The 21,784-nt window shown below is 42.1% G+C and overlaps 1 protein-coding gene across 3 annotated transcripts in view; it reads left to right on the top strand.

Annotated features, from left to right (window-relative positions):
- BOD1 (biorientation of chromosomes in cell division 1) overlaps positions 1–20,156 on the top strand; it is a 29,070-nt gene extending 8,914 nt beyond the window's left edge. The window contains exons 3-4 of one of the 3 annotated variants that reach the window (XM_054978298.1): positions 2,893–3,087; positions 20,065–20,156. In XM_054978298.1, the coding sequence (XP_054834273.1) occupies positions 2,893–3,087; positions 20,065–20,146 (277 nt within the window). In that variant the 3' untranslated portion in view covers positions 20,147–20,156. Of the gene's footprint in view, positions 1–2,892; positions 3,093–5,969; positions 7,855–20,064 lie in introns of those variants that run through there. The other 2 variants (XM_054978300.1, XM_054978301.1) reach the window with 2 other exon arrangements.
- Positions 20,157–21,784: the final 1,628 nt, after the last annotated feature.

Here is a 21,784-nt window from a genome sequence, read left to right as displayed (position 1 = left end):
CCAAGCCAATAGCAGCTAGATGGACTGGGTGAGGCAGAATCTCCATTCTGCCATGAAGCTTGCTATGTGATGCGCACCATTTTCTCTCTGCTTAACCTATCTCACACAGTTGTTAGAGTAAAATGGAGGCAAGGAGAATGATGTATGTTGTTCTGAGCTCCATGAGGGAAAGGTGGTATAAAATGCACAAGATAAACAGAGGATGATCATAGGAGTGCGGGACTGTTGGCAAAAGGTGCAAAAACTATTAATGTCTAGGTATTCATTCTCAACATGGCCCCATCTGTGGCTACTTAAATCCAGACACAGGGACCATGAACATACAAGACAGATCTTTCTACAAATGACTGAAAAACCACAGGTCTGCAGAAAATTCTGAAACCTAAAAAACCCCTAATTTGGGGATATTAAATGCCCCTAAAATAATAGAAGCACTACTTGTGCTTCTAAGAAAGAAGATCTCAGTGGCTGTTGTGGGAGTTGTTAGGAAACCACAGCAGTGCCAGCCTTCAAACCTTGGTTGATGTCATGGGGGGCACTTTTCCAGGGATATTTTGACCTCCCAGTCCACCTCTCCTTCCTGTCTTGGAGGGGTGACTCACTGGGGGCAGGCCCAGCAACAACCACAGGGCAACTTGCCACCATACATTTTCTGCGAGTCACCCAGGTGTGGCAGTGGCTACCAGGTGACTTCATAACCACACAGGTCGACTGGGCCCAGCAGCACCCTCAGCATAATTAGTTCAACTTAGCCGGGCCTGGCAAGGGCCACCACACTATTCACCTTAGCTTGCTAATGCATGACTTTGACAACTTGGCTTTACTTTTCCTAGGGCAAGGCTGCTAGAAGGAAAATCCTACAGCCAGTGTAGTGTAGACTAGGATCTGGAACATGTTCAGTTAGCCCCTGTGCTGTAGATATTTGCCGGGTGATCTTGGGCCAGTCACTCTCTCAGCCTAATCTATCGCACAGGATTGTTGTGAAGATAAAATTTGAGGAGAGGAGAATGATGTAAGCAGCTTAGGGTCCCCACTGAGGACAAAGGTGGGGATTAGTAAAGTAAATAAAAAGCTGAAGAGGAGGCAGATAAAGGGAAGGTTGGTTGGTTGGGGAGTAGAAAGGAGAGAAGGAAAGGGGAGAGGATATGGAGGCTGTCAGGGGGAGTTGGCATATATATAATAATAACATTCAATTTCTATACTGCCCTTCAAGAAAACTTAACGCCCACTCAGAGCAGTATGCAAACTTAGACATTCAGTTTACTGAAATTTCAGTCAATCGACCAAAACAGTGGTATTTGGCCATCATATTTATTTTAACTGCCAAAGTCCATGCAAAATAGGAATTTCACAAATATCCCAGAATGCAGTTGGAGACACTCAGTTCTGGTCACCCTCAGGAGGTCATTCCAGAAGCTCGGAGCAATTGTAGTGAAAATCCTGTTCTGTTTCCCTTTGATACTGTCATGGGCTGCCATGACCTGTCTGTATGAAATGGATGTAGATGACATCAGTGATCGCAGGCTGTGAACATGCTAGTTTATCATCCTTTAGTCAGTTGATTTTCATCTTTTGCTGGCTGTGTTGTTCCATCAGCAATGTGCTCAGATTAAATCCTAAGCATTTCCGTATTTGTAAAGCTGTGGGTAAGAAAAAACTGAACATTCCACAGCACATTTTGAATACTGTTCTCTTTCAGATGCATGCTCATGGTAATGTCCCAGTTTCATTGCTTTCCATTATGAAATACACCTCACAAACAAACATAGTGCAGGAGACTGGAGCTTGCTTCTCCCTGACCTTCATGTGTGTGTGAGGTGTGTGAGCCTCAGAGCAAAGGCTACTTGTGCTGCGTGCTTCATCATTTGTGGCAAGCGGCTTCATTGCAAACAGTCTGTGTCAAGAGTACTTCTACCATTATTGCAAGTGTGTCCTCCATGCTGGCACTATTATAATATTCATTTGCATTGTAAGCAACTGCTGTTTCAGAACATGGCTCAGCCAACCAATTGCAAGACTTGCATATGCATCAGAATACATCTGATGAAGGTCAGTCTTGGCTGTTGTGGCAGACCAGAAATACTCCTTATCAAAAATAAGATTTGAACATGATGCCCACATGGCCTTAAAGCAATGTCTGCTGTCTGTCAGTCCTCTACCCTGCCAGGGTCACCTTTGGCTTACAGCTGCTTTCCCAAATGCTAGTCAGTGTCTGTTTTGCCTCCCCTGGTCTGTTGCAGACATGACTTAACCCTACCAGACAGCTCATGCCTTCTCTTTATGTGACACAGCCCTTGAAGTAATAAGTCACTCCGTGGTTTGTGACATGCTGTTTCCAAAAAAGCTCTTTGTCTTTTGCTGCATGTGTTTGTTTGTGTTTGTCTTGTAAAAAGTGCCCATGTGTCTAGACTGGCATATGTAAAGAGCAGGTGATGGTGGCTGGTCTTGGGGTGAAGGCTGCCTTTCTAGTTTTTTGTTGTAAATGTACCAGCCAAGAAAATCCCCTCCCCTCCTATTCCACCTATCTCCTCCAAGATGTGTTCTCGTCTCCCCAGCTATGGTTTCTGCCAAGAAACATTTCTGTTTGCTTACTGCTTTGTTTGCCACTTATACCCTGCAATGAATCCTCTCCAATGTACCTTTTAAGAGATTGGGTGACCAGATGTCTGCCGTCAGTTTTGTAGAGGCCCTGGGAGGTGGTGGGTTCAAACCCTGCTGGTTTTCTTGGCAGCGGATGGAATAACTCTCCCATGGAGGACCTACCAAGAGAGCAGTCGTTCACACCGTGTTAGTGCTAATTGAAGCTGACATGACAGCTCAGGAGAGCTCCTGGTGAGGGTAGGAGGGGAGTATTTTTGGAGGAGCTGAATGACTTCTTTGTCTTTGCCCCAGGTCAGGGATGCTGGAAGCTGGAGTGGACAGAATTATTTCTCAGGTGGTAGATCCAAAACTAAACCACATCTTCAGGCCGCAAATAGAGAAGGCAATTCATGAGTTCCTGGCTGCACAGAAGAAAGAAGAATCGGTGCCAGCGCCTCCTCCAGAGCCTGAGAATCAGGATCCTCCTGCTCCATCACAAGATACCTCGTAAGGTCTGGTATTGCTGTCCCCCTTCTCTTCCCTCCTATGTAACTAAGTGTGGAGGTTTGTTGGCAACACTTACATGCACTTGTAACCTTTTGTGTCATCACTTATACAAAGAATGTAAATTAGACTAGCCAGAAGGCCAGAATGTGATATTCAGTGCTGAACTAGCACCAGAATTGCTGCCAGGAGAAAGAACAAACTGTGATAACAGAGTTTGCTGACCTCCTTGACGGAACACCTTTGCCACTGGAAAGTTGGTTTTATGCTACTAGGCTTACTTTATCAGCAGCCGTAAGCCTTTTAATAGGCAAGCGCAGAGGTCAACAGCCTTTTATGATTAAGGAGCCAAATGTTGTCAAAATTCAGAAAAAGAGCTAGAATAGGAAAGCCTATTTGCATAAATGAAACTACAACTAATAATTGACAGGTGGCTTATTAATCCATAAAATTTCCACAGTCCCAACACTGATTGTTGTGAGTGCTTTATTAGTGCACTGGCATTTATCTGTGCATGGTTCTCACATAGATTACTGGCAGCTGTTCACCTCTGTCATTCCTTTTCCCTAAAGCATCTCTAAGAAGTTCTTTAGTCCCATAAATCTTTGCTTGTCATTCCCTTCGCACACTGGTTGTTCTAGCCATCCCACTTACCTCTCCAAAATACCTTAACTTAAAGATAACATTTTTTTTTAAAAAAAAAACATGCTTGGTTCTGTACTGAGCCACATTTGACTCAGGAGCCATAGGCTGCAGACTACTGGACACGAATATTAGTTTGATCATTGCTTGTCTACTCAGTCAATCAATCTTTATTAACATTGTTCTAGACCAGCATAAAACATAACAGCAGTCATAAGTACAGGAGCTCAAAAATAAAAATTATTCTAGTACACATGACTAAAAATTACTATGTTGGCTTCCATCAATTATTTTTTATACCTATATTTTTTATATAATTTTATAGGCTGATGCGAAAAACTTCAGATTGCACACTATAACCATTACATTTTCATCTATTAATAATATTCTGGTATACACTAATTCCAAACTACCAGGGTACCTTCTAATTATAGGGAAGATAAACTTGTTACAGATTTCTTGGTAAAAGGCGCAGTGTAATAAAACATGTTCTATAGATTCAGTCTCCCCTGAACCACAAGGATACAATCGATCTTCCATCTGAACCTTTTTATAACGCCCCTCTAAAACTGCCAAGGGGAGGACTTGATTTCTTGCCAATGAAAGTGCCTTCCTATGCCTGGGTATCTCCAGTCAAAATAAATAGGTGGCCAGGGAAACTACATATCTAGAGCTATCCGCAGATAAGATCAGTGACCTTTCTCAGTCCATCTGTCGCTCAACTGTCTACTCAGTCATGGAGCAGTGAGTGTTGAAGTAGGTCTGACCTGTACCTCTTTTAATGTCTGGCACTGATTCTGTAAAGTTGGGTCTAGCAGTATTTCAAAAGTATGAAGAACTGCATCCGTTAGTTTACAGAGGAATGCTGTCCCAGTTGAGTTAGAATGAAATTCTGCTGACATGATCATATGATGTAGATACGTTGTAGTGCACTTCATGCTGTTTCTTGGTAATGTTAAGATTTTGGTGCTGTGCCACCCATTTATACCCAGTATAATCAAGGCATCCTTCACCAGTGTAACCTTCCACTACTGCTGCTGCCCAGTAGCTAACCTTCAAGAATTCCTCCGCTCCCATCACCATTGGAACATTCAGTTCTCTTCTGCTGATGTGACCGTTGATTTCTGAAGGGGGTGGATACATCTTAGCCTGGTGTCTCAGCTTTGACCATTCCACCGTGAGTGACTCTTCCAGGAGTTTAGACTAGTCTTGACCAAGCCTGTGCTCCTGGTGGTGTTGCTCTCAGCTTCACTGACACACTCAAACCCCCTCACCACGTTAAGGTGGCACATAACACACAATCAAGGCATGGAGCAGGCAGTTTGCAGTACTTCCACCAGTCATAAAGCCCACCTGGCTTGCCTCCTTGTAGGGTAAGCAGAATATCAATGAACAGATCAAAAGGCCTCAGCACCACACAGATGCCTTTTCTAATACTTCAGTATCATAGATGATGTGAGGGGTGTATTCCTGCACTCTTGAGAGATAAACGCTGACCCCCTTGTGTGAGGGATCCAGAAATGGTGAGGGAAAGGAAAAGGCTTATTTCTGTCCTCACTCTTCTGAAATGCTCCCAAACTGAAGTGCAAGGTAAGGGTGAAGAATACTCTCCCTGCCCCCCGGGCATAGAAGTGCCCTCCCAAGCCAAGGAGAAGAACAGGGGGAGCCCCTGCACTTCTGTAGCTGAGGACAAAGGCAGGGAGCTCCCTGACATTACACTGTATGTTGGTGGTACTCCAAAGCAGCAAGCCAATCTGCTGCTTCATAATCCCTTGACCACTCCAAGGAAGGATGGCTACAAATACTTCCATGGGGGCTACCAAGGGTAGACAAAAAGTTGGATCCAGTAGAACTTTTCCACTGGAAGAAGAGCCTCTTGTACTAGCAGAAGGCTCCTTGTGCTGGAGAAAAGTGCTGCTGTTTGTGGGAAAGTTCCACAGAATCCAGTCCCCAAATTATAGACCTTTTGCTGTGGCAATACTTGGAACTCTATTTCACAATCTGTGGTCTACAGTTCCTGCATAGGATCAGGTTGTAATTCAGATGGACTAAAGGCCCTTAATTTCTACCCCTAATCCTAGTCATATGGCCTCATTTTTTTTTCTGTTTCAGTTGGTCATTTTATGCAAGCCTTGACATTCAGAGGGTAACTATCTGGAAATGGAGACATGTAATTTTCTAATCATGCAGCAGCTGTTTTAAACTGTATAATCTGATTTTTTTGTCCCCTTTTTCTTTTGCAGTGCATTTCTGGCTTTAGAGTGGCTGCAATTGCAAAACCCAGGCTGAAACTGATTGGCAGTGAGCTACATAACTGTTGCAGGACTGCAGCTTGTCTGCTAATATCAACCATGACTGAGGGAAATGATTGGTAAAGGTCATGTGTGGTTTCTACCTGGTATGGAAGAATAAGAAAATGTGAAGTATTGCTCTGGGCAGAAGTAGCATCTGTCTTTGCTAATTATGTGTTTGGGGTTTGCCTCTCTTGGAGGAACCACTGGGGGGAAAGGGTGTGATTTTAGTGAAACTGGTGGTAGGAGTATAGCAGTAGGAAGAAGGGCCTTTGAGGGGTACTTGGTTTCCTGGGAGACTGCTGTCTGCTAGAAAGCCTTCTAGAAAGGGGTTTGAATAAAAGCATTCAGCATACAAGCATGAAGCTGATCACTTGTCAGCAAAAGATCATTGAGCACTACATGGTAAATCAACTTTAGTAATAACTCACAGTGCCTGTTGTCACTGCAACACAACTCACAGTTGACACAACTGGAAGAACTATTCATTGTTGGTTTCTAGGAATATCCAGACACAAGCCTCTGGCAGATTTCTTGGAATGGTGTCTGACTTATGTCACAGCTCAGCTGATTTCCCCAGTTTATTGGGAAAGTCTGACAAAGTGGGCGTGGTATGAGAGGTTTCTTCGTAGGCCTTATGACCGAGGGAAGTTCTCTTGTCCATGAGATTCTTCAGGTGCCTGTTAGAAGCTGCTTAGAGAGTCCCATAAACTCTCAAGTCGGCACTTGTGCTCAAGTATTTGGTTAGCAAATATCCAGATGTTTTGTAATAAAATGTTTGAAAGGCCTTAGTTGTATGAGGAATTTTGTTTTGATATAATATCGCCATTCTTATTCCACAGAAATGATGTGCACTTACATTGAGTTTAACTGAGAAGTTTACACATCCATTCTGCACTGCTTGAGTTGTTCATGAGCAGAGAGCTTCAGAAATCATCATGTTTTGATGGTGATAAGCTTACTGCAAGCAGTCCCCCTCCACCCTAGATATTACAGTCTCCCTTCACCCTATATATTAAACAGTACTATTGGGATTGCTCCATACAGAAAGTCAAACACAGGTGTTTCTAACATGCTTTCTAATTGGTGAGGTGTTACCCTCAAGGCTGTAGGAGATATGGATATAAGGTAAATTGCGCTGCCCAGCAAACATGTGTCCAGAGATGCCAGTTAGCCATGAGGGGACTCCCATCCTCAATAAACCAAAATACTTTTTAGGGAATGAAATCAAATCAAATGCCAAGTCATGGCAAGCCAGCGAGGTTCCCCATGAGAAGTTATGCCAAATAGCCTGGAGGTTTGTCTTGTGGCTACTTGAGATCTCTCCCAGATTTCCAGCATCATAAGCATGGCCAGTGTTCTTTAGTAAACTTCCCAAATACTTGGAGACCAGTCCCTCAGATTGGGAATTCTAGTCGCCTTCTTGAGTTAATTGCAAAGATAATACCATCTCCTGTCAAAATCCTAGAGGAATAGTGCCTCAGCACAATTCAGTGTATACATAGGTTTAAGAGCCCTAAATTTGGAGCTATGTATTTTCATGTATGTAGATGCCTATATATGTAGAATTTATTTGCTGTGTAGCAGCATTCTCTTCAATGGAATAAGAGACTCTTGGGTATGAGCGCCTGGCACACAGTTAGTGCTAACTAAATGTGAAGAAGTATCTGTGTCATTCTGAAGTAAGAACTATTAGTCCCAAATGCTTATGAAAGTATGTAGCAGAACTGTTGCATGATAATAAGAATGCTGTGAAGTCTTTATGCAGGTTGAATTCATTTTGAGGAGATTTTAGTTTCCACAAAAAAAACAGTTTAAAAGATTTGATATTAAATCAGCTTCCAAAATTTGTAATTCATGTATTTCCTGAACATATTTGCATATTTAATTGGTTGCTATAACAATTAAACGATATTAGGTTGCTTTAAATTGAGACTTTAATCTGCTTGCAAGTATATTTCAAGCTCTTGGCTAAAGTATATTTCAAGCTCTTAGCATTCCAAAGTTTTATTTGCTTAGTGAAGCGGGTGTTTGTGAAATTGATTACTTTCTCTGTACCTCACTGCACCTCAGCTCTCCTGGATAACATCCCCAGTGGCTTTTTGCAGTTGTTAAAACAGTATAGGAGACAAAATGGAAGCATCAGGAGCTATGGAATGGAGCAGTAGTCTCCCAGGGCTATATTCTAGAATCTGCCCATCAAAAGGGCTGGAATACTGTTGCAAGATACCCCTCACACAAGGTAATCTAAAATATCATGGTTGGCAGCACTGAAAGTTGCCAAGAATTCCAGGAGAAACAAAAAGGATACACTTCCCCTGTCTGTCTCTTAGTGCCCAAAATGGCTCAGATTTAAATTGATCTTGATCATCAGAATCATCCAAGACCCCTTGGAGCTGAATTGCTATCCCCCACTCCAGTATCTTGTCCAAGAATGGAATATTAGTGATTTAATGAAGCATTTCCAGAGGTTGGCCATGTTAATCTCTTACATCAAAAATAAACTGGAATCTCTAGCATCTTAAATATTAGCATTTTTATACCATATACTGTGATTGACTACGGCATAAACCAAGTGGGCTGAAGTCCACAAAAGCTTATTTTAGAATTTAAAAAATGTTAGTCTTTATGATACACCACAGTCATGTTTATTTTTTAATGAAATGTTGAAATTCTGGAATGCAGTGCTTTTTAAATCTCTCCAAATGGTGTTTTTTAGTCTTATATGGCCGTCCTTTTACTCTCTTTTCCCTTTCATGTCTGTGCCCTTCGCCTTTGGAAATGCTGTGGGGATAGGTGCTTGCCTCCTCGCAGCTTCAGAACTCCTCAGATTAAGAACATAAAGCCCTGTTGGATTTGGCCAGTGGTCCATGCAGTCCAACAGTGTGTTTCGCACAGTGGCCAAGCAGTTGCCCTGGAGAGCTAATGAAAAGGGTGCAGAGGCCAAGGCTTCTCCTGCTGTTGCCTTTTAGCATTCGTATCCAGAGGTTTGCTGCTTCCAACAGGAGGATCCCTGCAGTCACAGTGGCTGGTAGCTTTCTTGTCTTATGAGAGTGGTGTCGAAAGGTTTTGAAATAAGTGCCAGAGTGGTGATGGTGCCGTATCCAGATACACATCTCAATGCCTTTTCATACCTAGGCTTTTTCTGATCCATCTCAGCCATGTGCTAAAGGAGAATGATACTGAAGAGAAGAAACGTAGAGCGAGCATATTAATTTATTTTTAAAACTCGTATAAATATTTGGTTATTGACTTCAGCTCTTAATAGACAAGATGAGATCATCTAAAATCTGACACCACATACTGTTGCCTCTAAGTCAGTAAGCAAATAAAAGCTATTTGTATTAAAAGAATAATAACCAGAGAGGCTGATTCACGTTGCCTTCCTTTGCAACTCTCCAACAAATGTTGTTCAATTTGCCGAAGTTTTCATTTCCCTCTGTGAACAAGCACCTGCATGTGCCTGAGAAGAGAGGAATGTGGGAGATGGCCATGTATCTTGTATCTCAGCATGGAATTCCATGGCATGGAGTAATAAGAATTTTGTATGTATCTAATGCAGTTCTGAAGTGCTCAGCATATTTGTGCAGATGGCCATGAAGGTTTAATTCTGTTGTAAACTTGGCTGTCAACTCGAGTGTGTCTGAGCTGCCTGTATTTTTGAGAGGCATTCTTAGCTAGACATGAAAGATTTAGATTGCTCTGGGCCTAATGCAAAAAAGGGAACATTCTGCTTCTTCTTGAACAGAAGACTGTAAGAAGAGCCTTGCTGGATCAAACCAACTTCCTGTCCAGCTTCCCATCTTGCACAATGGCCAGCCAACCAGTTACCCTGGAGGGTCAGCAACAAGGCACAGAGGCTGAGGCCTTCCTCTGATGTTGCCTCCCAGCACTGGTATTCAGAGGTTTACTGTCTCTGAATGTGGAGGTTCCCTTTAATCACCATGGCTAGTAGCCACTGATAGATGTATTCTCCGTAAATCTGTCTCGGCCTCTCTTAAAGCCATTTATTACATCCTCTGGTAGCAAATTCCACTTTTTAATCACTGAGTAAAGAGAGACTTCTTTTTGTCCTTCCTGAATCTGATGTTCATCAACTTCATTGGGTGCCCTCAAGTTCTAGTATTTTGGGAGAGGGAGGAGAAATTCTCTATCCATTTTCTCTGCCCTATGCATAATTTGTAAGTCTCTATCATGTCGCTCTCTCAGTCACCTTTTTTCAAAACTGAAAAGTCCCAGTATCTAGCCTTCATAGAAAAGGTGCACCAACCCCCCTGATCACCTTGGTTGCCCCCTTCTGTACTTTTTTTCAGTTATCTAATGTCCCTTTTGAGTTAGTGGTCAAAACTGCACAGTATTCCAAATGATGCTGCACCAGAGATCTATATGAATATCCCAAAAGAGGCACCTCCTACACCAGACAAAAGCAAAAAAAAAGGTGGAAAACCACAATAGGAGGAGGAAAAACAGTCAAGTAATAAATATGGAACCCTCCTCCCCGCCCCCCTGCACCAACACAGGGCTGGCAACAGGACTTGGTGTTTCGTAGGCTGGACTTCTTCAGGGGTGGTTTAAGGGATCACCTCATGAGTCAATCCCCATACAGCATGCTCTTCTCATACAGTGCCACTAGAGAGACCCATTGCACTGTATGAGAAGAGCATGCTGTACAGATGGACTCACGAGGGTTCCTTGCCCTGGAGGGCAGTCTGGCTTTCTGGCATGACCTACAGAAGGAAAGAGATAAGACTTTACAATACTCATTTTGACTTTTGTGGATACTTACCTTGGACATTTACTGTCTGGATGATCTCACATCTTCCTCTCAGCTGCTTTGAAAGAAAAAAGGATAAAACAGATACTAGATTTTCAGTAATGACTGTACCCTTCATATTGTTTACATAGCATGATCTGTATTTATATTTATAAGCACTTTCATACTTATGAATTCATTTAATTAGAGCATTGATTACTTTAAATATATTAGAAAACACTACTTATATCCGTACTTATTACTTGACTGTTTTTCCTCCTCCTCTGTGGTTTTTGCACCATAGATCTATACAGAGGGGCATTACAATATCGGCAGTTTCATTTTCAGCTTGGTTCCTTCTGATGCCTTTTTCTCCATCCATCTCTAGGCCTACCCTATGGTTCATCAGACAGCAGTGTTCCTTGCAAGCAGGGTCACTTGAGTGCAGCCTTAATGCTATACAATATTTACGGGGTGTGATGACATGGCCCCTGCTGCTTATAACCTCCAGTGCTTCTCATTGGTGCCACTACAAACAAATTTTTAAGCAAATAAAAACACTCCTGCCTGGGTATGGTGATGATTACAAATGAGTCAACTTCTCGGTGCACCTTGTAAAAAGATAATATATTGGATGATCTTTTGACAAACATATGGAGGAGTTCTCATGATATGCAGTGATAACATGATCTTCTGGTGTGTCTGAAAGAAAGGCTTAGGTGGCTCTGTATTTGTTCCCCAGAAGCCAAGCACTAGGGGGGAAGGGGGGCATGCAAACAATGGAGCCTGCATCCTTGGAATATTCTTGAATAGCTGTATCCTTGGTTAATCTGAAATGCATGAAGAGGAATAATTATTCAGCAAGGAAGTGCTTGAAACTTTGTGCTGGGAATTTCAAAGCCATGAATCCTACTATACAGTTGAACCTCAGGCTTGTCTTATAAGCTTCTTGGTCGTGAATGTTACTGGTAAGTTAATTGTTGAGCCCCTGTGAATTTATCTTACACAAGCAGCCATTCTTATTCTTGGGCAGGAGTGCAGTTGTTTCTTGGAAATCATGATGGAAAGGTTTCAAGGACTCTTCAGTACAACAAAAGGGTTTAACATTAACTGTATTTAACCAGACTGTTGCACTAAGCCTGTATTTTGCAAATATTTGTACTAGTCAACAGCCATGTGAATTCAATTCTATGTTCTATTCCTTATCATATTGACTTGCAAGGGAGATCCACTGATTTAAGCTGAACTTCCAAGGAAATGTGTGTAGGATTACTGTTTTCATTTTAATAAAATGTCTTGCAGCACCTTAAATACCAATCAATATATTGTGGCATGAACTTTCACCGAAGCCCATTTCATCAGATGGTGTACATATAAGTATGTATGTATGTACATTCCCATGCTGCAAAAGTCTATAGCCACTCCTGAACAGATTGTTTACTCGTTGACTAGATTTGCCTGTGCTTTGTAGCCTACCTTGTCTTGGGAAATGATGCCTTCTGGCCTCTCTTTGTAATACCTTCCCCCTTCCCTCTTGCAGTTGGTGCCTTCAGTATCAATCTGTCTGCCAACTAAATATATCACTGACAAAGTGGATTCTGGTCCATGGAAGATTATGCTACAATATGAGTCTTTAAAGTGCCACAAGGGTTACTATTATTTTGGCTGCAGCAACCTAATATAGTTATGCATGGAGAGACACGGGGATTTGTTTCCATGTCATTTCTGGAACAGGAGCCCTGTACTGAGTAGAACTATGTTTAGTTGACAGGAGGATGTTTAGTTGACAGTTCAATGGAAATCTTTGATCTTGGGGATCCCCCTCTTTTCAACTTCCATCTCAGGAGCAGGAAATGCTTCTCCATAGTACTTCCTAGGCAAATGATGAATCAGCCATTTATCTTGTCTGTCTGACTTTTATCAATGGCCTTAAGTTGAAGAGGACAAGGAATGAGAGTAGCTCGTCTACTGAGATGGAGGAGACATATCATAGGTGTAGTTCAAGAAGTAATTGTTTGCTTTCCTTGGAAAAGGTGTCTGAGGAACAGTTGGGTGAAGAGGATGCAGCCCATAGGATCAAATGAGTCTTTTGCTCCCCAGATTATTTCTCAAGTTCCAATTGAAAAGATTTCTGTTTCTTTGAGTAGTCAGTCACTTAATATCTTGAATGTGCTCACTCGGAAGAGGATGCTAATGCCTTTAATAGGCCTCAGGAAATTGCTGCATTTTTTCATCTGATACATTCATAATGTGAAAGGGCTTAAAAGATTTTCTGCCTTCTCAGCTTTCTTCTGTCCTGGCCATATGTATTAATCTGCCGAGTCACAAGAGACCAGCTGTGATGCATTATTTTTTTTTTAATCTGGCCAGGCTGTAGGAATTGCATTTTTAAAAAACGAGTTCCTTCAGTGGACTAGTTTTAGTGGACTAAAAGCCCTGTGCATTTTGTATCAAGAAACTTTTCAGTAAATCAGACAGAAAATGCCATGTAAAATGTGGCAACTCAAGATGATGAGAATCTTTAAAAGGTAGGGTTGGATCCCATGACGCTCCACTGCCAAGTTTTCCTCCAATGGAGAACATTTTTTTCTGATGGAGAAATTCTGGCAGAGAGAAACCTTTGTTGAAGGAAAACATGTTGTGGAAGGGAGCCACAGGATCCAGCTTGGTGGAAGGGAGTCATAGGATCTAATCCATTAGGTTTATGAAGAAACTTTACATCCTTTAATGAACATAGTTGCCATGCATTTGCAGGGCTTAAATACATTTTTGCGGGAAAGGATCAGGGGTGAAAGATACCCTAGAGCTTAGACTATTAAACAGTACTCTTAAATCCAAGTGACAAGCAGAATGTTCCAGTCCTCCAGGCAGTCTGCCCTTAAGCTGAGCCGCTTCCAGCATCATAATTTCATAGCAGCGGGTGATCCATATCTGTCAATGAAGATGCCTCTAATTTGTGATGTGAGAACAGCCAACAAATTTCAAACATTTTTGGCCTGACACGTATGTCTGGAAGCATAATCTGGAACTCCTTAGAGACTCCTGTACAAGGCTGGACCAAGAAACTTGCAAAGCCATTCTTGTATTACAAAAAAAGGTATTTTCATAGACAAGTTTATTTACCTCATTTGTATCCTGCCTACCTCCCCAGTGGGAATCAAAAGCAGCTTACATTGTTCTCCTCTGTTAGTTTATCCTCACAACAACCCTGTGAGGTAGGTTAGGCTGAAGGAGAGTGACTGTCCATGGTCATCCAGCGAACTTCCGTGGCAGAGTGGAGATTCAAATCTCGATCTCCCAGATCCTAATCCAACACTTAACCACTACACACACTGTTTGATGTGCCATAGTTTGTAAGAATTTATAATGTGAGGCACATCCTTTATAATTAAATTAACTTGGGATTTCAGGAAAAGACAGTGAATTTGAATAGCAAGGAATGAGTGTCTAGAGTGTCTTAGTCTATCTGTTGAGAAGAAAGCTGGGAACTTGACCTGCATTAACAACCAATGATTCCAAAATTCACAGTAGGTTATGTTGATAAGATTACAAAACCGAAGAACAATGGGCTGTATCCTGCCAATCGTGTGTGGGGCTCCAGTCATGGAACTGAACTGCCCCACCGTCACCCCATCTCTGCACAGCACAGAGCGCTCAGAGTAGAACAGAATCGGTGCCTTTTATCATTGAGTAAAGTCCTTATTAAAATGAGAGACTATGAATGCGAATTTATTGTATGTGGCCATAGGCCTTCACAAATGAGAGACTGCTGACTTAGCTACAGCCGCAGCTCTACTGCTGGGCTGCACATTCTGGCAGCCCCCACTGTGGGGTCATACTTTGGTCAAAAGCATCACAGTGATAGCTAGTAAGTTATGCTAATTAACTTTCTCCAGCTGGCAAGCAGAGCCTTTAGAAATGAGTCAGCTGGATGCCAAATATTTGACCCACATTTTTGTGGCTTTTGTGCTGAGCTGGGCAACCAGAAGTTGGTAGTTTTATGAAACGCATCTAATTGTTTCAGACTTCAGGTAATCCAAGATTATTTTCTCCCTGGAGGGTATTTCAGTTGCTCGCTATACATATGTGCCTTGCTGCTGCAGATCTCAAATCCTTGAACACAGTAACTTGAAGATTGGCCAAAGTAATGTTAAAAATCTAAAGCAAGCGTGTGATATACAGAAAGCTAGAAAACCTTTAAAAATGCAGACATTGGAATGGTTTAATGAAAGTATCTCAATTTTATGGTTAACTATAAATGTCTGAATAATATCAGAGCATTCAAGCCATTGTTTAATCATAAGACTGGGATTGTTGATTTTATTGCAATAAAATGCTGAATGTGCTGAAACAAATGGTATAGTATGCACAGAATGCTGGGAAAGAAATGCATCAAATTACATCTATGGATTCAAAATGAAACTGGTTTTCTACAATCAGTCAGCCCTTTTCACATTAGGTCTCTTTGTTGCTGTGCATGATGTATAGGTTGAGTCCAGAGTACTGCAAGTGGAGATCAGTTTATGGAACAAAACCTCCTTCTACATTCCTCTCCCTCTGCAGCTCCCCATGCTCATAAAATGCTGCTCCCAAGGTGAGGGAACCGCCAAGAACAGCACTTAGCATGATGTGGAGTTTACAGTCGAAGGACAAAATAGAGTTCGTGCTGCTCAGTGAGGTGCTTCCATCACTGCTACAAATGCAGAGGCATTGGTGACAGAGCTTCCACACGTGGGAGTTTTCTGCACCCTTTGTCTTTTCCCCTGACTTTCCATGTGTGCTCCACAACCATGACTGAGGATCTCCTGATAAGCTTCCAAGGAACCTCAGAGTTCCTCAGCAGAGATCTTTCCCAAAACCTGCCTTCTGAGCCCCTGTGAATTACCAGGGTTTGAACCTGAGATCTCCTGTATGCAAAGCATAGGCTATGCCATTGCAGCATGGACTTCCAAAAGGGAATAAATGAAATCTCAGCTAGGCCTCAGTATGTACACATGCTCACACAGTGTAGTCTCATTTAGCCAAATAAGAGGAGACACTCCAACCACTCTAGTATCAGATGTTTGGCTACAAAGGAGTATTACTTACAGATTTATTTATCTAATATTTTCAACCAGCCTTTCTCCTAAAATAGGCCTCAAAGTGGCATAAAAAAATAGAACATTTCAGATCCAAATAGTAAAATAAACCTCATAAAAAGAAACCAGAGACAAACTTGAACCACAAACTCACATTACTGTGTCCTCAAATGCTCTCCTGAAGAGCTTAGCATTGCAGAGTTTCCTGAAGGCTAAGGGGATGGGATTATTCCTAACATTGAAGCAGGCTGTTCCAAAGGGGAACTGATCTCTGTAGTCTGGAGATCAGTTGCAATTCCGGGAGAACTCCAGGCCCCATCTGGGGATAGTAACTCTAATCCCAGGCTGTGAAGGGCTTGAAAAGTAATAGCCAGCATCTTGTATTGAACTGGCAAAAGTACTGGGCTCGAAAACTAATAGTCACTACCTTGCATTGAACTGGTAAGAGTATTGACAACCAGCGCAATGATTTCAGGATGGGAGAGGTACGCTGCATTGCTGAACTGTTCTCTAGCCTTGAGCTTACCATAGCATGCACCAATGTAGCTAGATTAGTTTAATCCCAAAAAAGGCAAGAATTCCTGTGTGAGATGGAACTGGGGGAGGGGGGGCACTTTTCACTGTTTTACAAACTTGCATTTCCAACAGAACGGAACGGTAGGATCTAAGAGAACTCCCAGACCATTTATTGGAGTCTGTCAGCACAAGATCCAGTTACGGTTTCCAGGTTTACTTGCAACCAGCAGACAAGGAGAGACATGGAACATACTGGGAGGACCCTTGTGCGTGCTTTAAGTGCACCCATGCAGTCCTGAGACCCCACACGATGTTACTTGCCCACCTTCCATTTCTGGTTGATCTGGAAGCAATGACATCACACTGGAGCTGATGCTTTAGGAACTGGCCAAAAACATAGTTGTCGCTTCCGGGTCTTACCTGAAGTTACACCATTGCCCAGGGATGAAGGTGTGTTCATGCCCATTCCCCCAGACTGTCTCCCAGCCTCTGCCAATGGTGGGCAAACTCTGGGTGTCCTGCCTCCTCCCACTGATTACCAGCAATGGGTGGTCAGATGCTACAATCACTGGAAGATTGCCCACCATCAGCAGGAACCTGGCAAGACTACTGGAGAACAGGTAGGGTTGCCAAGCCACAGCTAACAACTCCCAGGAGTAATTAGAGGTGGGGTCTGACACTGTAAAACCATAAGAGTTTTTGTAAATTTGAAAGCATCCATAAAGTCACGTCTGTTTTTTTCAGGGAGTGACATCAGTGCGCTGACATCCCCCCTTTGCTCCCACTGACACTTAAGGCACTGTCAGGCAAAGGAGCATAATGCCCTAAGAACATGAGGCCTGCTACATGGGTTTACAGTGTATGCCACTCACATTTGAGTACTCTCGTACGACAAAAAGTAAGTGAAAGGCTGGCGGAATCAAAATGGTGGCAAATTGAGGAAATCCCCCCTCACCTTGCTAACTTCATATGTCTACTTGGAGGCACTTCCCCAAGAGTCTTTGTGGGTCCCACTCTTGTATGGACTGTTATGACATTTCAGAAATAAAACAATAACTTTTATGACACATGAAATCATTTTATGACACATGAAATGTATGGGATGGGATTGTCTATATGTAGAAGACTGTTGCAGACCCTTGACTGAAACAGATATTGTTTGAAAAAGGAATGCAGACCTGTCAATTGCTTTTATTTTCATATTTGCAAAACAAGTTAGAGCCAAGCTACAAGTGACGACTTACACAGGTTGGACACTCGTCAGCTTCCCTCAAGTTTTGATGGGAAATGTAGGCGTCCAGGTTTTACAGCTTGGCTCTCCATTACAGCTGCAAGACCAGGATGCCTACATTTCCCATCAAAACTTGAGGGAAGCTGACGAGTGTCCAACCTGTGTCAGACGTCACTTCTTGATGTACATCTTTGAATAGAGATGTTACAATAGTTGGATCAATGCCCACTTAAAATTTTACAATATGAAGGACAAACAGATTAGTGACTTCTGACTTCTCTTCAGTCAGGAGTCTGTCATCCTGTAAGAAAGAGACTGAGGAAGAGAACAACCATTTCTATACGGTTCTGTAGTTTAGTGGTTAGAGCATTACTTTGAAATAGACAAAAATACTCTTGGTGTCCATGTGTCTGTTTCCAAAGGAATGCCTTCCACACAAGTCTCTGTCCATCTCTCTCTCTCTCCAAGATCTGACGTAAGGTAGTGGGGTAACTACCTCATGCAAGTAAGTGCCTCGTTGCTCCCTCCTGCCCCCTATTTGTGTATGTGTGAATAAAGAAAAATAACAAAGACATGCTGATTTGCCAGCACTCTCTTGTCTGCAATGCTGTCCCCTCAAAGGAAATTAAATTTGGTGCCGCTGCAACCAAAACTCCCCAAATGACCTCCTAATGACATATGGACAAGAATGTTCATGTTCCTGTGCTAGCCATAACATATTAGGCCTGTCATAAACATCACACTTCAAAGCCTTCCAATAGATCTCAGATTTTTATTCCAAACTGAAATTCATTTAATGTTGCTGCAATTGCACGCTCTATCATCACAATCAAGACAGATTACATCCATAATATTCAGCAGAAAGAGTGGCCAGGAGTTGCCACAAAGGTTCATGAAGTCCTCGTGGTTCTAAGGATGTTGAATATTTTATTAGGTGACATGGCTAGCCTGCATTTAAAATAGCATTGGTTTTCATTGGCTAAGTCTAATTTTTCCACTGTTAAAAGAATGTTCTTTCTTATTGAGGAACTGCAGATTATGTCTGCAAAGTTTTATGGTCCACTTGTACAAAGCAAGAAGCCTCCCCAACTGGCCAAATTGCTGAGCAGATTGTGACATCAGGCATGACTGTGCAATAAAACTTTTTTAGTTTTAGTACTTAGCACATTGGGCCTTTCACAGATGTCACGAGGAAAGCTATTTTAATGTTTTTAAACGCTGGAAATTGAGCATGCCACAGAGAACAATTTTGGAGGAAGAAAGTGGTCTTGGAAATGGAGGTAGGGATTGTTTTTCAGGGTGGAAAGACTGGCTATTTCAAATTTCTTGGGGCAGAATCAGTTTTTTATACTACGATCATTTCTGTTTGCTAATTTGAAATACAGAAATAAGCTGTCTCCACTCATACAAAGCCTTTCATGGCCTCGGTCCCTCATAGCTACAGGACTGCTTCTCTCCCTGTGCTCTGCCATGGCAAAATCACTCATCTGAACAGGGCCTTTTGCAGGCACTGCCCTGCAAATGGGCAAAATCAACAACTATGCATATACATGTGTTGTCTGTTCTAGCACCCACTTTATGGAGTGGCCTGCCTGATGGAGTTAGGAGGGGTCCATTCCCCTTTCTTTCTGAAAACTATGCAAGACTGAATTATTCTGGAAGGATTTTTTACACAACTAGGGGGGCTGTTCTGATTCAGAGACATACTTTGGTAAAGGGACAGGGGCTGTGGACTATACTACTGCGTACATCCATTGCTGTAAGTATGCTCCTACTGGTAGCTTCTGTATTATTTAATATGTCATGTCTATACTTTGTTTCAACTCTGTATCAGATTTCTGCTTGTTTTCAAATTTCTGTAATCCATACTCCTTTGCGTTGTTCATTGAATGTCCCAACCATTATTGTATAGACTTACACTGTGTAAATTCTGCCTTGAGTCTCCAGAAGAAAGGTGGCCGATAAATAATGTAAACAGATAAATAAAATTGTTGTGGCCAAGTGAGTTTTTAAATCTTTTCTTTGTATTTCTAATGTATTTGTTCCTTAAGGGATTCATATTTGCAAAATTCTTTAGAAGAAAATTCCGAGAATACTTTTCTTGGTCAATTATCTTATTTAAGCTTTGAGGTAATTTCTAGAATAATTCTTCCTCTTTTGTACCTCGTCAATTACTGGTTCATATTTTCTTTTAAAATAGATAATTTATTTATTAATAAACCTTGGAAGATCTTCATCTGAATAAGTATTGGAAACCAGGTCTCTGAGGGTTTGGGATATGTTGTACTAGGAAGTGGGAGCATCTGTGAACCTAGACATGGGCTATCCCTACAAAGCCAAACTAGACATGATGTCAGGAGGTTCAAGAACAAATCTCCAGCTTTTTTTTTTTTAAAGGAATTGCACAGCAGCTGCTAGAGTGGATTGGAGATCAATTTCAATGCTTTTGTCTATTTGTTTCCTCTGCAGGGCAAAGAACAGCTCCAGATCTATGACTGAAGCAGAAAAAATAGTGCATGGTGAAAGGATTCACTCTCCCACCTGTAGCTGAACAGCAAGATTCAAGTTCAGTAGCAACTTAAAGGCCAACAAGATTATTAAATTCTGTGAATTCGGCTCATAGTGATCTCAGCCAGGCAGTGATTTCAGCTCACAAGAACATCTTTATTGCAGGCAAGAGAACACACACACACGCTCTCGATGGAGCCAATATATACACATCAATAACATGCCCCTTTTCAGCAACACCCAATGAGAACACATGCAACTAGGATCCTTCATTTGCATACACTGAATACAGCACAACATATTTACAAGGCAGCGATTGGTCCTTATTCAGTAGGACCAATTGGCTGCTGCTAATGCTACTAACCAATAAGCCTGCAGACCTGAGGAGCCCAACTATAGCTGACGCTAGCTCACTACATAACAAAGATTTTCATGGTTTGAGCTTCCAAGAGTCAAACTCCATTCATCTTCAGGGTGCCCCTGGACTAGAACTTGGCTGTTTTACTGCAGTGCAGACCAAGTTTGCAGTAAAAAAAACCAAAATTCTGTTGGTCTGCAGTAAAACAGCAGCGTTCTAAAACAGATACCACCCTGAAACCACCCATGGTTGGTATTCACCCTTTAAAAATCCACAAAAGAGCCATCTTCTAGACTCTAATTCTGTTCCCCATAGATGGTCTGAAATAAGGAATATCCCTCTTTTTCTGCTTAACATAATGTTTAAAATATAGTGATATACGAAAGTGGGCACCTGGCACATCGTAATTTCTTTCCTGTTTATCTTTTGCCATTCTACGCTAACCAACTCTTTCATCCATCTAGAACTAGTAACTTACAGAGAGATGTGATTTAGTAAGTAAAGCATGTATATCTGTCAAAACTGTAAAAATATCTTGGTAAAATAGCAGAACAAATGAATTCTCAAATGAACAAATTCTAATTCTCATCATGGCCAAATCTGTGGTTACTTACATCTGCAGACAGGAGGTATGAATAGACAAGACAGATTTTTCTACAAACCTGAGAAAAGCCCTAGGTTTGCAGAAAAATCTGAAATCTAAAAAAAAACCCAAATCATTGGGGGGATTAAAACTCCAAAATGACAGAAGCAGCACATGTAGCTTTAAGAAATGAATGCCCTCACTGGTGTTTACTGGAAAACCATAACAGTACTGCAGTTTTCCAGCCTTGGCTTCTATAAGTAAAATGTGGGGGTGGGGCTTTCCATGTCTGTTTTGGTCTTTAGGGTTACCAATCCCCTGATGGGAGCAGGTCATGCTCCACTCCCAGCCTCCCCCACCTCACCTGGCCAGCAGCGGGGGGGGGGGGGACATGAGGAATGAACCCAAAGAAGTGAAGGCCCCTGTGCGGTGCTGATTTGATTACTTTCACAAAATCAGCTGCACACAAGGGCCTTCACTTCCTTGTTGTGGTGGAAATGACATCATTCCCAGTGCAACAAGGATGAGCACCGGAGGGTGTGAGATGTTTACCATGTGCACACCCCCATGACACCCCCCCTCTCCACTTTGGGCTCCAGGGGACCTGCAACTCTACCTTTGAGGGAGAACTCATTGAAGCCAGGCCTAGCTAGCATTGCCAACTCTGGTTTGCAACATTTCTGGAGATTTGGGAATGGAGTCTGAGAAAGGTGGGATTTGGGGAAAGACCACAGTAAGTT

Source organism: Eublepharis macularius, chromosome 4 (assembly GCF_028583425.1).
Source record: "Eublepharis macularius isolate TG4126 chromosome 4, MPM_Emac_v1.0, whole genome shotgun sequence".
NCBI classification, from domain to species: Eukaryota; Metazoa; Chordata; class Lepidosauria; order Squamata; family Eublepharidae; genus Eublepharis; species Eublepharis macularius.
The sequence above is the reverse complement of the archived record's forward strand: the minus strand, read 5'-3'. Positions and strand labels throughout refer to the sequence as shown.